Here is a 20,961-nt window from a genome sequence, read left to right as displayed (position 1 = left end):
GCGTATAAATTTGATTGTACATATTAATTGATTTTGCTTTGCAATCAATAGTTAATTTAAAATAATCAATACATCAAATTATTAAATTCTATGAATACATATTTATATAGCGAATAATTAATCAATTAAAAAATAAAACAAGACAAAGTTAATTAATAAATTCTTTTTATTAAACTATTGATATCAATAGTCTTATTTATTATCATTATTATATTTCTATCTATGAATATTTTTTTTTTTGTTAATAAACATTTTTTCTCTTTACGAATATTAATATCAATGTTATTTTTTTTGTACGGAAAAAAATTCAATAATTTGATTCTCGTACACGTAATTAATTTTTATAATTTTAACAATATTTATAATTAATTAATTAAAATATAAGAGGAAAAAATATAAAACATGAAGAGTACATGTTAAGTAATACGTATAAGATTGTCTGATATAATTAAAATATTAATTACTAATGAAAATGAATAATTTTAAACCATATAATTAAGTCCGTTTTGCTCAATAATTATTATTTCTAATTACCAAATAAGAAATAATGATTTTTAATACACGTAAATATTTATTTAAAATTTTTTTTGTTCTTCATTTTGTTTAATTTTAATTAGTAATTAACCCCGGCGCGATGTACTTCGAGATCGAGGCAATCAGAAGGCATTAATTCCATCGAGTTTTATAAGATGATATTTATAATAATAATTATTAATTGAAAGCCGGTTGATAACTTACAGTGACATTATTGCGATTTGAATTTTAAAAAATTTAAATACACGATTCTAAAATAAATTTTTTTCACAGCGCACGGACTCTAGTGATTAATTTTTTATGCAATATACACAGCTCTAAAATATAAGAGAAAAAAAAGATCTCACTACAATATATTCATTTTTAAATTCTCACACACTATTTTTATTTTATTCACCGATAACAAGTATCATTAACGCTATCGTTTATTGTTTTTTTCTTTTTATCATTTATATTAAAATTTTTTTTATACCATGGTAGTAACTCACTGAACTTTTTCATCCAAATAAGCTTTTATTGCTTCCTGACACTCGATCGAACACCAATGCTGGATCAACAGATAACTCTCAGACTCCAAGGCGGCGTCTAATTTTTTACGAAGACTGTGACGTAGGAGCGCTTTCGTAGCTTCCATTGACTAAAAAATAAAATTAATTAATTCATTAATTTATAATTACTGTTAAGTATCTTACAAAACTATCCAACTTATTTCTTATAATTAAGAATTTTTTTGGAAAATAAAAATAAATAAAATTTTCTCAAAATGTCAATCAGCCGTGATTTTAATTATCATTAATGAGCGAATAATTCAAACGCGATTCGCACACTTCTAATGATTATTTTTTTCTGTTAAATGAGCTTGTAATTAGCGAACTTTGTCGAGTCTTATTTGCATAAATAATTAAATTCAACTGATTTTAAAATCGTTTTATAAATTAAATTTATACGAGGGCTGATTAATTAATAAATTAATCAGATAATTTAATTTATTCAGTTGTCATCAAGCCTCAAGAGAAATCTGCTCGCGTGTTTCTAAAAACAGACTTTGTTTGTAAATATTTAAAATAAAATAATAATCCGCCACTCTCTCGATATATGGAATATGTCGGGTGTAGGCGTTGTGTAGGATGATCACCAGTACTATTATTTTGTATTATTACAAATAATCCGATAAAATTTTCTATTAATCATCCGTTACTGTTTACTGAAACAGTTCAAAGCTAAATTTATAAACTATGTGGAAAATCACTTGTTTGCTATTTGTGTTACCGGTACTGTGTTTGTCAAATTACACGAGGATTAGCAGTAAGCCAAGTAGTATTATTTTTAAATACCGCGAAGGTGTAAGTATCAACTTCAGCATATAATTTACATGCTATTACTTGAGTAGTTATTACTAGACTGATATTTTTTTTTTTTTTTTTTTACACGAAAAAAAGTGGGCAAAAATTACTATGAGAAAATAACCCGAAGCTTTTACTTTTGACAAAAATTCAAAATTACTATTCTGTAAGTAAAATATGCTGTCATAAATTAAAAATTACAAAACGTTTGTAATTTTATACTTGAGTCAAAATTAAAAACTATCGGATTCATTATTAGTTTCGAGTTATTTTCCACTAGTAATTATAACTAAATTTAGAAATCTGTTTTTTTTTTCCTGTATACAGACAACTGGAGAATTAACTTTAGATGAATGTGGTAAAGATCAAGTTTGTAATGTTGTACATCGACGTTTCTGGATGCCTAATTTGGCAGAAAGACTTTGCCGATGTCCCGATGGAGTAGAATGTCCTTGGTCTGAAGAAGCTGACAACTCATCTATAGTTCTCAATAATCGGGCTATTTTAAAAGTATATTTTAGTAATTTAAATTTTACTTTAAAAACATAATAATTATAGTAAATATTGTTCAATAGTTTTGTGCGCCGATAAAAGAAAAAGATGAATGTAAACCCAAACAAATAGCCGCTGTTGTACGTGGATTTATAAATGATGACAATTCACATATGATTGCTCATAATGTCACGGTCGACTGTATATGTCCGTCGACTCACTACTGGAGATTGAAAAAATATGAGTACATGGACAATCAACTTTACCAATCGTACAAGTGCTCAAAAGTAATGAATCAGGAATACAATAACTCTTTATTATTTTAAATATTATCTACTTATTTATTTATTAAATATTTATCTCAAAATATATATCTGTATATATTTCAGCAAAGAATATGCTACAGCTACGATTTCTGTGGATACGTACGACCAGATTTATATTCAATTTATTACCGGTGCGCATGTCCAAGAGCTAATCTCTGCATCACCGAGTACAAGACTACGGAGATGGTCCAGGAGTTAATGTACTTAGGGTCAGCTTACAAAGCTTACTGTGACCCGTGGAATAAAACTAGTAGAGTATACTAGTACTGATTCTAAACTTTAGTTATTTTTATATTTTTTTACAAATAAATTCAAGACCCAACGAAAATTTTTTTAAATATCCAAATTTACATCTCAAAGTTGCTGTAAAAAAATTAAAATCCTGGAGAAATTACTTCAGATACGAAAAAAATTCATATATACAATTTTGTAGCTGACAAAATTCTCTACAAAAAAGGTCTCTTGACATTTTTACCAAAATCTAATTTTTTTAACGTAATTGCGATTTGAATAATTATATAAGAAGATTAATTACCTGAGATGATTGCTCGCTCATTACGCGAAGTGATGGCAGTAATTCGACTTGGAATCGATCAGGCCAGAGGACTCTCGTTACAAGACCTGCTCTCAGAGCTTCATTCGCCGTAAGTGTCCTTCCGCCCAGCAGTAATTCACTCGTCTGCATTTAAATAAATAAAAAAATTAAATGACAGTTAAATCCATGATTATTTATTTATTTAAAAAACTCACCACCGCGCTACCAAGTACATGGGACAGAGTAAAGACAGCTGCGCCTTCGGCGATTTGCCCCAGCTTGCCGTAGGGTGTACTGAAAGTAGCCTTATCACTTGCGATCACAAGGTCGAAGAGCGGCAGCATCGTCACTCCCAGACCTACAGCCGTCCCTTGGACACCAGCGACAATGGGCTTGTTGAAAGTAGCCAGACTTTTTATGAAATCTTTAACGCCGTTGGCTAATTCTTGCGCTCGGAGCCGCCTGGTGTCTTTGTTATCCTGAAGAAGCGAAGACAAGTCGAGTCCCTCGCAAAAGCTCGATCCTGTGGAGGTGAGTAAGACAACTCTGCAGTCATCATCCTTTTTGAGTATCGTCAGAGCTTCGCGAAACTCCTGCATCATCTGCAACGTCACGCCGTTTCTTATTTTAGAAGAAGTAGATGGTGTCAGAATCAGCTGGACGAGATTCCCGTGTCTCTGGACAATTATTTCTTTATTACTAAACTGGATTTTATCTTTAGCTTTGATGCTTTCGGCATCGCTGCGCGACTTTGTTTTTCTATTGACAGCACCAGCTCTCGTACGACCGGTATTTTCAGTGGCCAACGCTGTCACTGCCTCAGCAAGACAAGCTGACAGTGCGTCGTCCTCTTCAGTTGGTTCCTCTTTGATGTCAACTTCCTCCTTAGCAAAAGAAACTTTCGACTTTGTTATTTTTTTAGTCTTCACGTTACTTTTCCCAGCAGCTCCATTCTTAGTTGCTTTCGACTCTTCCTCATTCTCATCTTCATCATCAGCAATCTGCTTCTTTATTTTTTTATCGATCGCCGCTTTCTTGACAGCCTTGGCCAGCGATTGAGGCTGTTTATTTTTAGGCAACATTGCCATCAAATCATTTATTTTATCAATATCTTTTTTACTTTTCTTGGAATCAGGCATTAACTTTTTCTTATCCTCCTGCGACAGACGTCTCTTATTGGATCTCAATGTATGATCATCCATTCTGCCACTGTCCGCATTCGAATGTCTCTCGACTCCGTCTATGCTGACCCGCGGACTGCCTGAAGCACTTGAAAAGGAACTCGAGGAGTGTCTGCGGATGATAATAGACTCGTGCGCAGCATTTCGTATTTTCGCGGGGAACATAAACTCCGTTGGTGATGCCATCGAAGAACGCGGTGACTTTGACGAGTCGGATTTTTTTTCCGGCGTTGAATGAAGTGACGATTGCTGCTGCTCGTGTCTCTTGGATCTCGAGGTGACATTTGCAGGAGAAGTTCCAGAGGTTCGTAGTCTCAGCACAGCATTGCGAACAAGTTTAGTACGGATTTTTAATTCACGCTGGACTTTCTGCATGTCCATTACTTTAGCCTGAGTTTTGGTCACTGGAACAAGACGTTTGCTCGGCTGCTCAACGTCGTACAGCAAATTGACAACCCCTTCATCCTGGAGCAGCCGATCTATTTCAGCGATTATTTTTTTCTTGGGTCTGGGTTCAGTTCCGTCAGGACTTTTCTTCACAGCCTTAGTGACTTTTGGTGATTTTTTAGCCACCGTCTTGGGTGGCGCTTTCTTCGGAGCTGGAGCTTTAGGTTTGGTGACTTTCTTTTTAGCATTAGAAGGGGCGGCTTTCTTGCTCGTCGTGTCCTTTGGTTTCTTCGCAGATTCATCAGGAACTTTATCAGCCTTTGATTCAGATTCTTCTACATCATTTTCTATCACAACAGTAGAATCAGTGTTTTCTCCTTCTGACTCATCTTTATCTTCTTTATCTTTATTCTTATCCTTATCTTTATTCTTATCTACCACTTCCGCATTGTCCGCAGCATTATTTAAATTATTTTCCACAGAATCTTTCGACTTACCAGCGCTAGAATTATCTTTAGTTGTTTTCTTGCTCGTCGTACTCTTGTTGATCTTAATAGTCTTCTGGCGCTTGGGACTGATTTCATACTCGCGTGCCTTCTCAGTGGGTTTTCTTTTTCTCCCTGATCTAGTTTCATCAGTCTTAACATCATCGGAACTTGTCAAATCAATTGACACAAGTTCTTGCTCCTGAACCATCTCCTTTGCATCTTTATCAACCAAATCAATACTCACTAGTTTCTTCGGAACCTCTTTAACTTCTTTGGAAACTTCTTTAACTTCCTTGTGAGGTTTAGCCGGGCGGATCAACTTGGGCGTAAATTTTTTTTTCTGAGGCAACGCTTTTTTAGGAGTCGCCGGTAGCTCTAGAAGCTGCTTCAAAGCAAGCTCACGCTCCATCAACGGATCCAATTTAGTCGGCGAACTCCGTTGAACAACGAGTTCGTTCTTTTTCTCCGGCTCTTGAACCAGCGTTGGAGATCTCAAGTCCGACCAGTCAGGATCAACGTCGCCTTCAAGAATCGCCAAAAGTTCTTTATCAGTACTAGTTTTTTCACTCGACACCGGGGCTATCAGACGGTTTTCTGGCGCTGACGAAGCCTGAGAAGAAACTGATGTCGGCGTAGACGTCACTGATTCACTCGCTTCCTTCCTCATTTTTTTAACAATAATTATTTCTTTTTTCGCTGTCTCGAGCTCTTTGCTCTTGAAGCCCTTGAAGACTACCGGCGAGCCGTCACTCGGCGATGACAAACTATCAGTAAGTCCCGCAGACTTAAGTGTCCCAGATTGCGGAGTCGATAATTTGTTCGCGACTTTCGTCGACTCTGGCGTTCTCGGTGGTGTCAGCTTTTGTATTTGTGGTTTAACAGAATCATCTTTAACAATTTTCTTAACCGCAGAATCAACACTCGGCGACGCAGACGGAGTTTTAACTGTCGGAGACAAGCCAGCATTTTTTTTCGGCCTTACCATGACAGTTTCCTCCATCTCTTCTGGTTTCGAAGAACTTTTATCATCATCCAGCAGACTCTTGAGTTCCAACTCAACAGTATCATGCGACTGAACAGAAGTAGAGTCTTCTTCAACATGTTCATCCCTCCAGTCATCAAAGATATCCTGAATAACACTACGTTTTTTTTCCGAACCCTGTTTGCTCTCGCTCGACTCCTCGTTCTCTATACACTCAATGTGCTCTTCAACACACTGACCATTCTCCAGAGCCCCATCTACCTCCATCGACTCCACCAAAGACTCTTGAATTTCTTTCAGCTCATCCTTGTCCTGGATAGCAGATTCATCAACCACCAAAGAAGCCACCGCATCACCAGACGTCTTTACAAACTCACAAGACTCAACCTTCTCCACTTTCAGCTCCTGATTACCTTCGACATCCGTGTACTCAATGACATTGAACTCAATAGTCTCCGTCGTTTGTTCCTCATCATCATTGGTGTCCTCAGAACTCATGTGGTCAGTAGAGACAACAGTAACTTTATCATTCTGTAAACTAATGACTTCCCCAGCTTCATATTCGCTCGGAATAACGATCGTTTCTTCAATCATATCTATCGTATCTCCAACAGCCTCCTCTTCAGTCACCACCACCGGGTCATTATCAACCACTTCTTCAGTAGTAACTGAATTGCAATTGTCTTTAGCCTCTTCGCACTCTTTGGTCTCCTCTACCTCACCATCAACATCCATTTTACTTTCCACTGGACGTACTTGATCTGGTTTCTTGCCATCATCAGCTTGATCCTTACTATCATCAGTTTGATCCTTACCATCATCCACGTGATATGTATCAGCTTTCTCTCCTTCATCATCATCACCACCTTCATTTACAGTCGTGTTGATATTTTCTGCTTCACCATCTTCTTTCTTATCATCATGATTAAGTTCTTTGCCAGTTGAATTATTAATTTCGACGCAATTGTCCGGCAATTGATCAATTTTATCCGGCGTATTTAGTTGCTCCATAACCTCGCCATCATTTTTCGTATCATCATTTGTATCAACTATTTTTTCACTATCGGCTATTTCTTTAACAATTGAAGCAGAAAGTTCACTAGCCTCTGAAACCGACTGATCAACATTTATTTCATTGATATTTTGTTGATCCATTATTATTTTCATCAGATAAAAAATTAAATTATCAGAAAATCTGTAAAAAAATGACGTTTGTTATTTAATTTTAAGTACTAAGTAATATTTTATTATAAATCAAGTAAAATATCAAAAGCCGAATGTAAACTTACCATAAACGTGGTCATAATTGGGAGTATCAAAAATCATAACTCATATTTATGAGTATAAATAACAATAAACTTATGGCAATAAATAGAAAAAAATATCAGTAAATAAAAAACAGTAACTATAAAAATAATAAATAAGATGATAAAATAAAATTGAAACGCACAAAGCTCATTTGCAATGTTTACATGGAACGTTATGATGAAGGGTCAGACCATCATCACTGATAACAGCAACCAGCCCAGTAACCCTTTTTTAAATAAACAATTAATTATTTAAGTAACTTGTTTTTATACTAATGAGTGGGTCATTTATGTGAGTGATTTATGTAAATGATTATTTATAATCTCAGTAAATTGCTTGGGGTTTTATTGTTATTTTTAATCGGGTGGAAATGAGACTCACGACAACACACGACAATTATTTTGCCGAGAACGACATCGGCAATGCAATCAACCATTTAAGTCAGGCCTGCCACATCACACGCAAACTTGATGATGTTGATGATGACTCTGTTGCCCAATGGTGATGACTGTCATCATGTGAAACTATAGATATAGATATAAATATGTCTAATATATTGTAGTGAGTTCTGAGGTGTGGTTGGTAATGTCATGAAAAATAGAATTTGGCGCCAATATTCAAATAATTAATATATTTCCTGGGTGCATTCGGGAATGATCTAGCTCTAGCTCTAACTAACGAGAGCTAGAGTTAGAGAATTTCCGAATGTACCCGGATTAAAAACTCCGATTGAATCCGATAGAAATCCGATTGAGTTTCAATGAGATTCAATGGGAAACAAAAATAAAATTGGAATTGCTCGGCAACGTTCGGAATTGATAAAATTATATTATTATTAATTGAAATTTTTTTTTTATGTGCAATTAGTGTTTTCACAAGTTTTCCAGACACCTTTTAGACACTTTCTACAAATTTTCGACAGACTTTTAACCGGACTTTCGATACATCTCTAACAGACTTTTTGCACGTAGTCAGTTTTCAAGCATTTGATTGGAAAGTAATAAAATTATTTTTCGATTATTTTCTGATTGAGTCTGGCTGAAATTTTTTTAATCAGATTCAATCGGAAAATAATAATTTTTTCCGATTTAGATTAACTTTCAATCGAATTCATTCGGAACTTTCAGATTAGGATTTTCCAATCGGAGTTTTTAACCAGGGTTATTATTGATAAATGTAGTAGATGTGACAATTTATAATTTTTAATTAATAAAAAAAGTGAGTCCTGCTGGTATAAATGAATAAATTGTAAAGACATAACATGTAGTAGGAAATTTTGAATTTTACATTATTTATTATTAATAAAAATACATTAAAAAAAGATATTTTGCTATTGTCATATTAAATACAAAGCTTATATAAATAAAATTAAAATACTGAAAAATATATCGTAATTAATATCCAAGCGGCACAAAAAGGAACTGTTGATTTTTTTTTTAATTCAAGCCGACAATTTGTCACCACTAAACAATTGTTAAGTTTATATCCAACAATAAGTAAGAAATTTTTTTTGTGCACCTTGGAAACAAATTTATAAACTAAATATTCTTGAAGAAGAGAAAAATCGTTTCAACGACTTGAGACTGATCTCTATATCCCCTGGGCTGAGCCCTGATAAGTCGCTGATACAGTTCTCGTGATACACTCTTTCAACCCAGTAATCGAGACCAATATCCAACGTTTCGAGCATTTCGGATGCCCAACTGCACTCATCTAAATAATAGTTCGCCCTCCACAAAAATATATCATACATTCTTTTAGATGACTTGTATTTCTCCAACTTTTTATTCAACTTCTCTAGATTTTTTTTTTTCAGGTAAATTTTTCTTTCTACATTTTCGATCTTCTCAAGAAGTTTTTTAGCCGTAGTAAACCCTTTGATGATCAACTTGCACGTCTTCTTTATATTTTTTATTCGGTTTGCGTTCTTCGCAAAACAATGTAATTCCGTGCACTCGCATAATGATTCCTAAAATATAATAATATATTAATTTATGTGAATTTTTCTTGATAATCCGTTGATTAAATATTAGTTATCTTTACCATCTTTCCTTTGTTTAACGGCGAATAAAAAAAACTCAAAACGAACTTGGTATGAATTATGAATATGCAAACATAAAAAAATTTTCAATCTTACAGCCACAAAATTTGAACTTTAGACGAAGGAAACAACAGGACAACGTCAGTATGAAGCCCGTACGACAATTACTATTGGAATAATAGCGAACCGACTGCATTAGAGTACGAAGACTATTGAGGGAGAAAGTTAGAAGTATTTTCGTATAGGGCTTTATCTGTGTACGTACAGCAATTACATGCCTAAAAACTGATTCCTTTCAATATGAGCCCCCACTATGACCTGTTGACGCACAAGAACTGATAAAGATCTCAAAGAATCCGGAAACATTACTGCCGATAAATTTTAAGCTCTTCCGAAAACTCTAAAACGTGAACATCTGGTAATAACTCAATTTCCGGAAATCGGATTAAAACCCATAACATCTTACCTTCTTTTTCAAAATTTGCAAATTTATAGCGAAAAGTTATTTTTTTCAATGCACGGAGAAAAATGCAGCTCAAAATTAAATAGTAATTACAGATAAAATTTAAAATTTGCTATTTCAAATAAATAATCATGGATGCCCAGAAAGAGAAGTTTGTGCTAGGTCACCCTCTCAGAGGGCCACTTTTGTGTTGTGAGCCGCTGTGACTCATCTAGGGTCACATTAGAATTTTTTTTAACCATCAATTGAATTTATTTTACTTACTTTCGTGCCCACGAATGATCAAGAATTGATTTTAAATCAATTGATCCCAAAAAAAAAAGTTGGTGCTAGGTCATCCTCTCAGAGGGCCACTTTTGTGTTATGGACCGCTAGGCAGTGATCCTGATCAAAATTGTAACGTCTGTTGGATGTTTAAAGGCCTCGTGGGTATCAGACAAGTCATTTAGATGAACACTAGCATGTAGACGTGGAGAAATGAAAATCTCCTCTCTTCGAGTTTAAAAAACTGTTCTACACGACAGAACATACCACTGAAAAAAAAGAAATTTTTCCGATAATGTCTTTGGAAAGAGTCAACTGATTCAACCGTTCTTGGTGGCAATAAAAAGAGCTTACCGAGACTAAGAATTGATCCCATTTTGAGGCGAATTGGGCCAGTGGTTTACGAGTTATTCGAGAAAAATCTAAAAAAACAGAATTTTTTTTTATTTTTATTTTTTTGATAACTCGTAAACCATTCGATCGATCGACTTTGAAATCTAATCAGTTCCAACCGTTCATAAACTTTTTTTTTCATAAATAAAAAGAAGACAACGTTCTGTTCGTTAAAATTTGAAAAACCTTGGCATTTTTGTCTACACATGATGCCACCTATCGGCCAATTTCCAAACTATTTTTTCTGATAAAAATTCTAAACCAATCAGAGTATTTAAATTTAAATTCAAACATTATAACCGTAAATTCATAATCGGCGTCATTTGTCAGACGACTGTTGATCCACAAAGACAAAAATTTTTTTTCATCATGATCACAGTCATTTATAAATAATATATCTATATATACATATATGTCTATTTTTTTGTGTCTTTAATTGATAATTTATTTACATTTTTTAATGCTGTGTTTGTTACCAATAATTTTAACGACAACAAATTAATTAGTGAGGTTAAAAATGTCCGATAATATTAAAGTTGCAATTAAAGTCCGTCCGTTGATAAAACGTGAGAAGGATGACCGACTTGTCGAGCAATGGATCACGGAAAATAATTGTATCCAGCAAATAGACCCGGAATCAAACAGAAGAGCCGATGCCAGGTTTCACTTTGGTAAGTTTTTTTTTTAATTTAAACAGATGGAGGGAAGCTCGCCTTGTTATGAAAACTTTTCTCTAGACAAAGATGGATGTACTGTTTGTTTATTTTCCATATATTAAATATATTTAAATTTTTAGATTATATTTTCGGAACGGAAGCGAATAATCAAGACGTTTTCGACCAGACGGTGAAGCCAATCGTCCAAGCGGCGATGAATGGCTTCAACGGGACGATATTCGCTTATGGACAAACCGGCTCGGGTAAAACTTACACGATGATGGGTAACAAAGAAGAACGTGGTGTGATTCCCCTCACAGTAAATTATATATTTAATTATATTCATAATGACTCCACCCGCAAATATTTACTGCGTGTGTCGTACATCGAAATATACAACGAGAAAATAAATGATTTATTGGATAAAAACAATCAAGATTTGAAAGTGAAAGAGGATTTTCAAGGTCGTATTAATGTCGATTGCAAGGAAGAGGTTATTAATTCCCCGGAATGTGTCCTGCATGCTATGAGGAAGGGCGAGAAGTCACGTAGAATTGGTGAGACGAATATGAATGAACGCAGTAGTAGAAGTCACACTATTTTTCGTTTCACCATCGAGAGCTGCAGAGTTGACGACCCGGACGGCGCAACAACGGAAGCTCAATTAAATCTGATTGATTTGGCGGGTTCCGAGAGAGCTAGACAAACTGGTGCCACTGGCGAACGCTTTAATGAGGGCAAGCACATCAACTTGTCTCTCTCAGCACTGGCTTTGGTGATAAAACAACTCAGTGAGCCGGGTACCAGTTTCATAAATTACCGTGACAGCAAACTGACGAGAATTCTGCAGCCATCATTGGGAGGAAACGCTCTTACGACAATAATCTGCGCTGTTACTCCAGCTGCCATCGACGAAACCCAGTGCACGCTGGACTTTGCAGTGAGAGCCAAGGGAATCAAGAACAAACCGCAAGTAAATGAAACTGTTTCGGAAAAGGCGCTGCTGAAACGGTTGATGAAGCATCAAGCGATGCTGGAAGCAGAGTTAGAATCAGCTCAGACGAAGCTTGCGGAGAATGAAAAGTCCATGCTGCAACAGCGCATTGAACTTCTGAGCAGAGCCATCGTTTCTAAGCCGGTAACTGAAGATGAGAAAAATAAAGCTCGCAGAAGACGAACTTGGGCCCCTGGTAATTCGATGAGAAGTTTTACGAATAAAAGTTCTGATTTTGGGCTACCGACTATCGCTGAATTTTCATCTGATTCGCATCAAAGGAGGCATGGAATTCATGATCAGAGTATTAATCACGTTGATTTGAATAACCAATGTAAGTATATTATTTAATTACCATCAAAATTATTCATTCAATATATTTATTAATTTATTTGCAGCATTTCACACAATATACCCTGATTTTGAACTCCAACTCATCAAGGACCAGAATGAGAAGAACAGATTTTCAACAGTGAGTGATGATGGTGAAGTCTTGCCAACTGTTACCGTCCGCGATCAAAATTTCGAAGACGATGACAAAACTCCTGAGCCATCACCAGAAAAAAAATGTCAATGTGTCAGGTAAGATATGACGCGGATTTATTGGTAAAAATTTGTTATTTTTAGAAGATAAAATTAATTGTTTTTTTTACACTGTTCTGATAAGATAAAGTTGAAATTTTTTTAACACTCCAGTTACTCTACCTCTTAGCCGTTAATTATTTTTAATTACATTTTTTATTTATTTTTTAATTTACAGGTCGCCATCGACACCAAAAATTGAATTGCGTCAGCGGTTGGAGATGCTGAAGTCAGAGTACCATACGTTGCGTGAATTTTCGACGTTGGAGAAACAGCTGTTCCAAGAAGACGGCCTTGCTGCGATGACTGTAAATAAGAAAAAAAATTTTAATAACTAATATTTATTTATTGCCTTCAATATGTGACATTTATTTTTCAGCAATCAAAATATGAACGTGAGTTGGAGTTTGTCAAAAAAAGTCTGCAAGACACTGAGCAAGTGTGCATGGACTTGAGAAAAAATTATTCAGAACTACAAAGCGAGCATGCGATTCTTTCGGAAGATCATCAACGAGTCCAGCAAGAATGTCAATTACTTCGTGAAGAAAAAAAATCATTGGAAACTCTGCGTGACAATTATCCGTCAGTTGAAGCTGAGAAAAATGAGTACAAAAATAAAATGAATGAAGCTTTGAGAAAATTAAAAATCCTTGAAGATGAAGCCAATTCAAATGCTTATGAATTAGAACTTTTGAAGGTTAAGCATAAGAAGCGTGAAAAAGAACTTGAAGAATCATTAACTCTCGCTTGGAAAGATTTCATTGATCCTAGTGAGAAACAAAAGTTAACTGACGTCGTTTACCTGCAATCAGTCATCAATGATCTGACTGCGAAACTCGAGGGTCAGTTACCGTCATCGCCTGTCACTTCTGATAATGATGAGTTGACTTCTAGATTAATGGAAATGGAAAATCAGTTACAGCGGTCTGCTGAAGAAAAACAAAATTTGGCAGATCAGCTGGAAGAATTCTCTCGTCAATTGACAGAACTGTCTGAGGCCACGACCATCTCGGGTAATGAACAGGAATCATTGGTCGCTGATTATGAAAAACGTATCCAAGAACATCTTGAACGTATTGCGGGACTGGAAGAAACGATTGCCAGTAAAGTAGCAGAGAATGAAGACTTGGTCAGCAAAAATTATGAGTTAACTTGCAAGTTGACGGAGGCGGTGGAAAAAATAAAAAATAATGAAAATGCCATTGACGGAATGAAGAAATTTGTTGATGATTTACAATCTGACGTTGAGTTGAAGGCTACGGAAATTTTATCACTCAAAGCTCGGGTTGAGGAGATGGATGTTATTAAAGAGCAGGTGTTTTCATCAGATTTGATCCAAGATGATGATGAAGAGTTCAAATTGGTGCTGGCTACCCAGGATTCACAGGAAAGTCTCGGTAATATGCTAGATAATTCATTCAAATCAGTCATTGAGATGCCTGGTAATGAAGATCATTTATTAGATTCCAATTTATTAGAAGAACAAAAGATCAAAATCGCTGAGCTTGAGTCACTTCTAGAAGATCAGAAGAATGAGTTGATGAGACGGGAGAAACTTTTGAATGATAAGTCTATTGAACTGAAAATAACAATCGAGTCTTATTCAGATAAAATCAATGAGCTTCAAGTGGCCAATGACAAATTGAAGGATCAACTATCTGGGATGCAGAGTGAAAAGACTCTGAGCGAAGGCGAGAAAACCGCGATGCAGCTGCTGCTTAAAGAAAAAGAACAAGAGCTGCAGGAGTTTTTGAAAGTAAAGAACCAGTTGGCGTTCACTATATCCCAGAATGAAGAGCTGGAGAAAATAACAACTGACCTCCGCAAGCAGCTCAATGAAAAATTACTGGAGCTTGAAGAGAAAGAACGCCACGACTTTGAGAGTGAAATAAAAAATCTCAAAGAGTACACTGCGAATTTGCAGAATTTGTACAGAGACGTGCAGATTGAGAATGATAATTTGAAGCAACAGCTTGATAAAGTCGATGTGTCTTTGAAGATCGATACTGATAAGACGTCTCAAGATCATGATGCTGAGGCGTTTGAAAATACTCCCGACTCATCTGTAAGTCCTTTGGAAAAAAATTGGACTGGCGACCACCAGATGATTAATGATTCTAAAAATAATTATAGAATTTCAGAAGTAAAACAACTTAAAGCTCCGAAACCACTCAGTGAGTCCACATCAGAAATCAAAATTTCAAAAAACACGACGCAAGATGATGCTGAAATCAGCAGTATCTTTGCCAACGGCAGTTATTTCGATAATTTAAATATATCAAGTACCCAAAGTGATTTAAATTTTACTGATTCAAATTTCTCGCAAAATTATTCAAGCCTTGGCTACTCTGTCAACATGACAACACTTGAAGTCAAATCAGATATTGAAGACTCGCAAAATAATTTGAATGCCACTGATTTCGAGTTGATTAATATTTTGAAAGAAAAAAGTGCCAAAGAGTGTGAAAATATTGTACGCAAATTATTGAAAATTAAAAATACTCTTGTAGAAGATAATGATAAATTAAAAAATAGTTTACAAGCTAAAGCTAATGAGTTTGATGCCATAAATCGTGATATGGCTGATTTTAAATCGGGAATGGAGAGTTTGAAAGAAACTATTGATGCGCTTAATAGCGAAAATGAAGAGACCAGTACTAAATTGGAAGCGTCAAATCACGCGCTCACTGAAATGGAATTGAAATATAATCAGATGAAAAATGAACTTGAAGCCGAAATCCAGAGACTGGTAAATGAAAACAGATCAATGGAAAATATTATAAAAAATAACGAAGACAAAATAAAAGATTTAGTGACTGAAAATTTGGAATTGACTAACGACTTGACTGATAGACTTGAAGAATTGAGTAGAATTCAGGAGATGAAAGCTCTGGAGTTTGATCACGAGTGCAAGTATCGCGACCAATTTAGTTATTACATTCAGCGACTTGAGATACTGGAGAAAGAGAACATCGATTTGTCAAATAAATACATGGAGCTGATTGATGAGTACGAGACTGTCAAGGATACATACGACAATCTGAGAGCTAATTCACTGGCAGGTAAATTGGATATCAATAAACTAGCAAGTCCGGATAAAAATTTATTGGTAAAGTCTCCAAATGCCAGAGCAAGACGGAGTTGCTCACCTTCTCCGTCGCTGGATAAATCAATTCATAATATTCTAGAGCAGTACGACGAGAATGAAAGTTTAGTTCAGCGAGCCCGTGAACTAGAGAGTCAAGTTGATGAATTAAAGGGTCTAAATAAAAAATTAGCGAATATTAAGTTGACCTCTTGTAAAAACTGTGCTCATCTAGCGGAACTCAATGAGTGTCGTCGTACTATGAAACGTGATATTAAAACAATGAACCAACGTTACCGTGAATTGGAAAATAAATTCAAGAAAGAACGCGCTGAAGGTGAAATACTCAGGAATAAAGTCGAAGAGGACGTTGATGTCAGTGTTTTTCACGCCACCATGAACGAAAGTATCTTTGAAGACGTCAATGTCTCTTATGCTGAAGCTGAGATACAGAAAATATCATCGGAACTGGAGAGCATACGTGGAGATTATCAAAAATTGTCTAATTTATATGAAGAAAAATGTTCTGAGACTGATAAACTCCACAATGGGAATGGAGTCGACGTCTCTCCGTCGGTTACCGTGTCGCCTAAGTCAAGTAAACGTGACGGGAGGTTTGAAAAAATTCAAAATGATCTTCAGCGTTACAAAGATGACCTCCAGCAAGTCAATCAGAGTATTTGTAGTATTGAGAGCAAATTGAAAAAGTTCCAGAATGTGAAAATGGGTATGGAGAAAGAAGTGGATTCTCTGAAAGCAATGAAAGAAATGCTGGAAGATAAACTTGCGGGAGCTGAAAGATCTGCCGCGGAAGCTCAGTCTCGTATTAGTGAACTTGAGGAGCAAATTAGCAGACTGAGTCAGCAATTAGAGCAAGCGGGGGTTGACAACAAGGATCTGCATGAAGTAACAAAAGAGTTGGAGTGCCAAGTTGATGATCTGAAGAGAGCGAAAGAAGATTACGAAAAGACTATTCAGGAATTGCGTTCACTGCTTGCAGAAGTCGAAGATAAAAATGTTGTTTTGCAGACTCAAGTTGAAGAATTAAAAGCTACCAATCAAGAGGAATCACCTTTGAAAATTGAGTTGGATAAATATAAGCAAGATGTCGACAGCTTTGCAGCTCAGGTCCAGGAACTCAGGAACCAGCTGAGAAGTTCTGAAGACTCGAAGGAGTTGTTGAAGGAAGAGCTAGAGCTCGTGAAATCTACGCCTCCGCCTGAACGCCAGCAAATTGATTTATTGACTACGACTATTGATGAGTACAAACAGAAAGTCGAGTCACTGGAGATATCTGTCAAAGATTTGCGTGAGAAAGTCGATCACTATGCCAGAGAAAACATTGAGCTCGCTGACAAACTTGCGACGATACAATCCCAGGATTTAAATGTCACTGATAATAAAATGGAAGTTTGTGATGAGAGTTTCAGTGGAGACAAAAATAAAGATAATGAAGACTTGGAAGCTTTAAGGTCGCGATTGATCAAAGAAATATCATCTCTGAAGCCGGCCAATGAACTTAAGGATCTTGATCTTGATAACAAAAAAGTTGGTGACGTATTTTGTATATTCCTCGAGTCATTGCTGTCAAAGGAAAAAGAAATAATTCACTTGATAAATCGACGCAGTGCTCAGGAAAAAAATAAACTTGAGGAAGAGAAAAAAGAACTGATTGACGCTGAAAAACGTGTGAGTTTATGGGCCAAGGAGCTGGAAGCTGACAACGAAAGACTGCAAACTGACTTGACTAAACATGAGACCAAGATAAATTTACTGCAGAACCAGATTTCGAAACTCGAGAGCTCGCTGATGGATAGTGAGCACGAAAAGCAACTAATGAATGAAAAGATGACCGTTATGGAGACAGATTTTAATACTCTTCAACAAGATTATGATAAAATAGCGCAAACTGGGTCCACGAGCTCAGCCCAGGAACGTGAAAAAATAATCCAAGAAGCTCTTGAGGTTCGAGACGCTGATCATCAAAAGAAACTGAAAGAACAGGAACAAAAGTATTATGATAAACTCAGGGAACTGGAGAATGCGCTCGAGTGTTGTAGAGCCAAGAACTCTGATCTTGCTAAGAGTCTAGAAGGACTGGAAGTTAATGACCAGCAGTGGAAGAACATCATTGATATGAAGACTGCAGAGTTGAACAAAGCCAACTCGACGATCCAGAGATTGCAAACAGAACTGGCAAATCTCATGGAACTTTATAATCATACGAAGGAGGACAATCAGAGTAAGAGTAGTAAGATTGAGGAAATAACCGAGTTACTGAAAATAAAATGTGATAAAATGTCCGAGTACAAGACTCAGTTGGAGACCATTGGTCCCGATTATGAGCTGCTGAAACAGCAGGCTCTCGAAAGAAAAATCAGGCTCGAAGAGTACAAGAGTGAAGTAGACAGTTTGAGAGAGCAGAATAACAAGGAGGTCACTTTGCTGAAGGACAAGCTGGATGCTGAGCAAATAATGTCCGCAGGACTGACCAAGCAGCTGGCAGAAATAACAAATAGGTGTACTGCGAATCAAATAGCGCTGGATCAGTTGAAGGTGAAGTACGAGGAGTTGGAGAAGGAAAATGAACGTCTTGTTAGGAAGGTGAGAAACAGCACGAGCAAGGTGACTGTCAGCCGGGAAATGGAGATGTTGAAAGATGAAAATAGAAAACTGGCTAATGATCTTGAAGGAGCCAGCAATCGTATAAAAGATTTACAGAGCAGCAAAACTCAGTTGATGACTGAGTATGTTGAGTTGAGAGGAAAGTATGAACTCACGTGTCAAGAGAGGAATCACTTGCAAATTACGCTGGATACTTACAAAGCTACAGTTAATAGCTCGGAGACTTTTGAGTTGCGTAGTAAATATGACATGTTGATCATGGAAAAAAATCTTGTTGCTCTGGAGCTTGAAGAGAAACGATCGACGGTCGGGCAGTATGAGAAAAAAATAAATGAACTGATGACTAAGAACCAAGAGCTGATGAAGAAGAATAAAGAATTGGACGAAGAGATGGATGACATGTTGGGTAAAATAAATGAGCTGGATGAAGAGAACACTGTGCTGCAGGATAAAATCTATCAGATGGAGAATGAGAAGCCTCAGAGTAATGCAGAGTCGGGGATGGACATCAACAATGAGCTGAAGATGCTAAGAAAATCTGTTGAGAAGCTGAAGCAAGAAAATGAGGATCTCAAATTAAAGTTGAACAGCAAATGTGATGTTGACAGCATTAGTTCTAGAACATCCAGTCCTACATTGGCCAACGTTTCGCGTCAGCGCAGGAGGAGTGAATTGTACAATCAGAATCGTCCCTTAGAACTTGCTGATGAGTTGGTTGATGATACAAGTGACAGTCAATGTGAACGTTTGAAGAAGACAATCCAGGAACTTGAAGCAGTCTTGGTGTTGAGAAATGCTAAAATCACGGCACTCTCGATGCAACTCCAGGCTGGATTCTTCCCATACGAACAAAAGATCAAAGAGTATGAAGAAGTTCTCGAAGCATATAAAAAACAAAATGAGGTTCTGAGGGATAAATTGAGAGGACAATTGCAAGCCGAGTGTGAGAGATGCACCAAATGGAAGAGTAATCACCGAGAAATGGGGGTTCAAACTGACGCTGAAATCGTTACTGAGAAGAAAAATCTTAGCAAGTGGATGGATGGTGCCGGGATCGGAATAGTCACGGTAATTATTCATGAATAAATTGCTTATTATTTAAATTAATTAACTTCTTCTTAATCTTGACCCCCACTACGAGCTACGCTGTTTCTTACCCAATGCTATACATTTGTATGTGTCTATATTTATATATCATCATACATATGATATAAGAGCGCATACGTTAGTTTACTTTTTAAGGGAGAAAAGGCATTCGTTAATTTGAAAATTAAAAAATTCCCGCGAATATTTTTTATTCGGTTACTGTTCGAGTTACTCTACATGTTGCTTTACTTGTTTGAGATGATAATTATTTTATTTCATTACAGGAGTCTGCAATAGAAGCGAGGACGATCGCTAAACTAAAAGCCGAGAAAGCTAAACTCCATGAAATTCTACAAAAACGTGTTGACAAATCACAAGAGTACAAGGCGTACATCAAGCACTTAGAAAATCAGCTAGAGCTTCGTAAACCAAACATTCCAGATAAAACAAATAAAAAGTGAGAGATTATAAAAAAATGTTTAATAAATGCATGACGCTTAAGATATTTATATACGAGAATAATTTATGATCTATGTATTTATTTTTCTTCTTCGTTGGATTGACAAATCATTTATACTAATGAACTAATTATGTAAAAATTAACAAGTATTATAAAAGAATCACTTTGTACTTCTATATTTATTAAAATAATCTATTTTTTTTTAACTCTGCTTACTTTTTTTAATTGCTTGTAGTTTTAAAATTGATTTAAAATGTTTGCGCAACTGCACTTTTGAATTTTTAGTGACAGCTAATCTGCACTTATCACTTTTTATATTTTAATTTAATGATATTGTGATATAACAGTTTTATTTTTATTTATTTTTTAAAGCAGCGCCAGTAAGGAAAATATTCACGTCAACGTTTTGGGACAGTCGCAATTAATACCGCATCGATTCTGGTACGAATAATTGCCAGCATCATCAAATAATTATTTTTATATTTATAAATATTTCATTTACCGTGACATATGTATATTCTTATTTAATAAGCAATCTATAAATGTATATAATTTTTTTTTCATTAATTTTTGATAATTGAGTGATTAAAGGATGCACATTAAGAAAAAAGTGCATATAAAAATAATTAAATTAAATTAATAAATTTTATGATTTAAAAATGATTTTCAATTAAAACTTTTATATATTTTCATATTTTTATAAAAATAATAATTAATATAAAAGTTAATTTTATAA

General features: G+C 35.6%; 3 protein-coding genes across 4 annotated transcripts; 2 read left to right on the top strand and 1 right to left on the bottom strand.

Moving 5' to 3' along the window:
- Positions 1-890: 890 nt before the first annotated feature.
- On the bottom strand, positions 891-8,026 carry LOC103578324 (titin). The gene is made up of 4 exons (XM_008559347.1): positions 7,558-8,026; positions 3,446-7,463; positions 3,231-3,374; positions 891-1,171 (listed from the first exon to the last, which is right to left on the bottom strand). The coding sequence occupies exons 2-4, from the start codon at positions 7,433-7,435 to the stop codon at positions 1,019-1,021; spliced, it is 4,287 nt and encodes a 1,428-aa protein (XP_008557569.1). The 5' UTR covers positions 7,436-7,463; positions 7,558-8,026; the 3' UTR covers positions 891-1,018.
- LOC103578323 (U-scoloptoxin(11)-Sa2a-like) lies at positions 1,673-2,992 on the top strand. Its single transcript, XM_008559346.2, has 4 exons — positions 1,673-1,877; positions 2,205-2,387; positions 2,453-2,656; positions 2,759-2,992. The coding sequence occupies exons 1-4, from the start codon at positions 1,770-1,772 to the stop codon at positions 2,957-2,959; spliced, it is 696 nt and encodes a 231-aa protein (XP_008557568.1). The 5' UTR covers positions 1,673-1,769; the 3' UTR covers positions 2,960-2,992.
- Positions 8,027-11,056: 3,030 nt separating the features above from the next.
- LOC103578325 (kinesin-related protein 4) lies at positions 11,057-20,947 on the top strand. 2 transcript variants are annotated; one of them, XM_014443117.2, is made up of 7 exons: positions 11,057-11,408; positions 11,534-12,721; positions 12,786-12,969; positions 13,148-13,277; positions 13,349-19,747; positions 20,050-20,222; positions 20,601-20,947. In XM_014443117.2, exons 1-7 carry the CDS (start codon positions 11,255-11,257, stop codon positions 20,674-20,676), a joined length of 8,304 nt encoding a protein of 2,767 aa, XP_014298603.1. In that variant the 5' UTR covers positions 11,057-11,254; the 3' UTR covers positions 20,677-20,947. The 2 variants fall into 2 exon arrangements, with proteins under 2 accessions (XP_014298603.1, XP_008557570.1); XM_008559348.3 differs by having other exon boundaries at positions 20,598-20,947.
- The last annotated feature ends 14 nt before the right edge of the window (positions 20,948-20,961 follow it).

The sequence above is a fragment of the Microplitis demolitor genome, chromosome 8, assembly GCF_026212275.2.
Source record: "Microplitis demolitor isolate Queensland-Clemson2020A chromosome 8, iyMicDemo2.1a, whole genome shotgun sequence".
Classification (NCBI taxonomy): Eukaryota; Metazoa; Arthropoda; class Insecta; order Hymenoptera; family Braconidae; genus Microplitis; species Microplitis demolitor.
This window is presented reverse-complemented; position numbering and strand designations above follow the sequence as displayed.

Coding starts and splice junctions, on each gene's coding strand:
- LOC103578323 (XM_008559346.2), top strand. CDS start 1,770: ATGTGGAAAATCACTTGTTTGCTATTTGTGTTACCGGTACTGTGTTTG. Junction 2,388..2,452: donor ATAATCGGGCTATTTTAAAA/GTATATTTTAGT, acceptor ATTGTTCAATAG/TTTTGTGCGCCGATAAAAGA. Junction 2,657..2,758: donor AATCGTACAAGTGCTCAAAA/GTAATGAATCAG, acceptor TATATATTTCAG/CAAAGAATATGCTACAGCTA.
- LOC103578324 (XM_008559347.1), bottom strand. CDS start 7,435: ATGAAAATAATAATGGATCAACAAAATATCAATGAAATAAATGTTGAT. Junction 3,375..3,445: donor ATGTACTTGGTAGCGCGGTG/GTGAGTTTTTTA, acceptor ATTTAAATGCAG/ACGAGTGAATTACTGCTGGG. Junction 1,172..3,230: donor TGAGCGAGCAATCATCTCAG/GTAATTAATCTT, acceptor TTTATTTTTTAG/TCAATGGAAGCTACGAAAGC.
- LOC103578325 (XM_008559348.3), top strand. CDS start 11,255: ATGTCCGATAATATTAAAGTTGCAATTAAAGTCCGTCCGTTGATAAAA. Junction 13,278..13,348: donor ACGGCCTTGCTGCGATGACT/GTAAATAAGAAA, acceptor TTTATTTTTCAG/CAATCAAAATATGAACGTGA. Junction 20,223..20,597: donor CCAGATAAAACAAATAAAAA/GTGAGAGATTAT, acceptor TATTTTTTAAAG/CAGCGCCAGTAAGGAAAATA.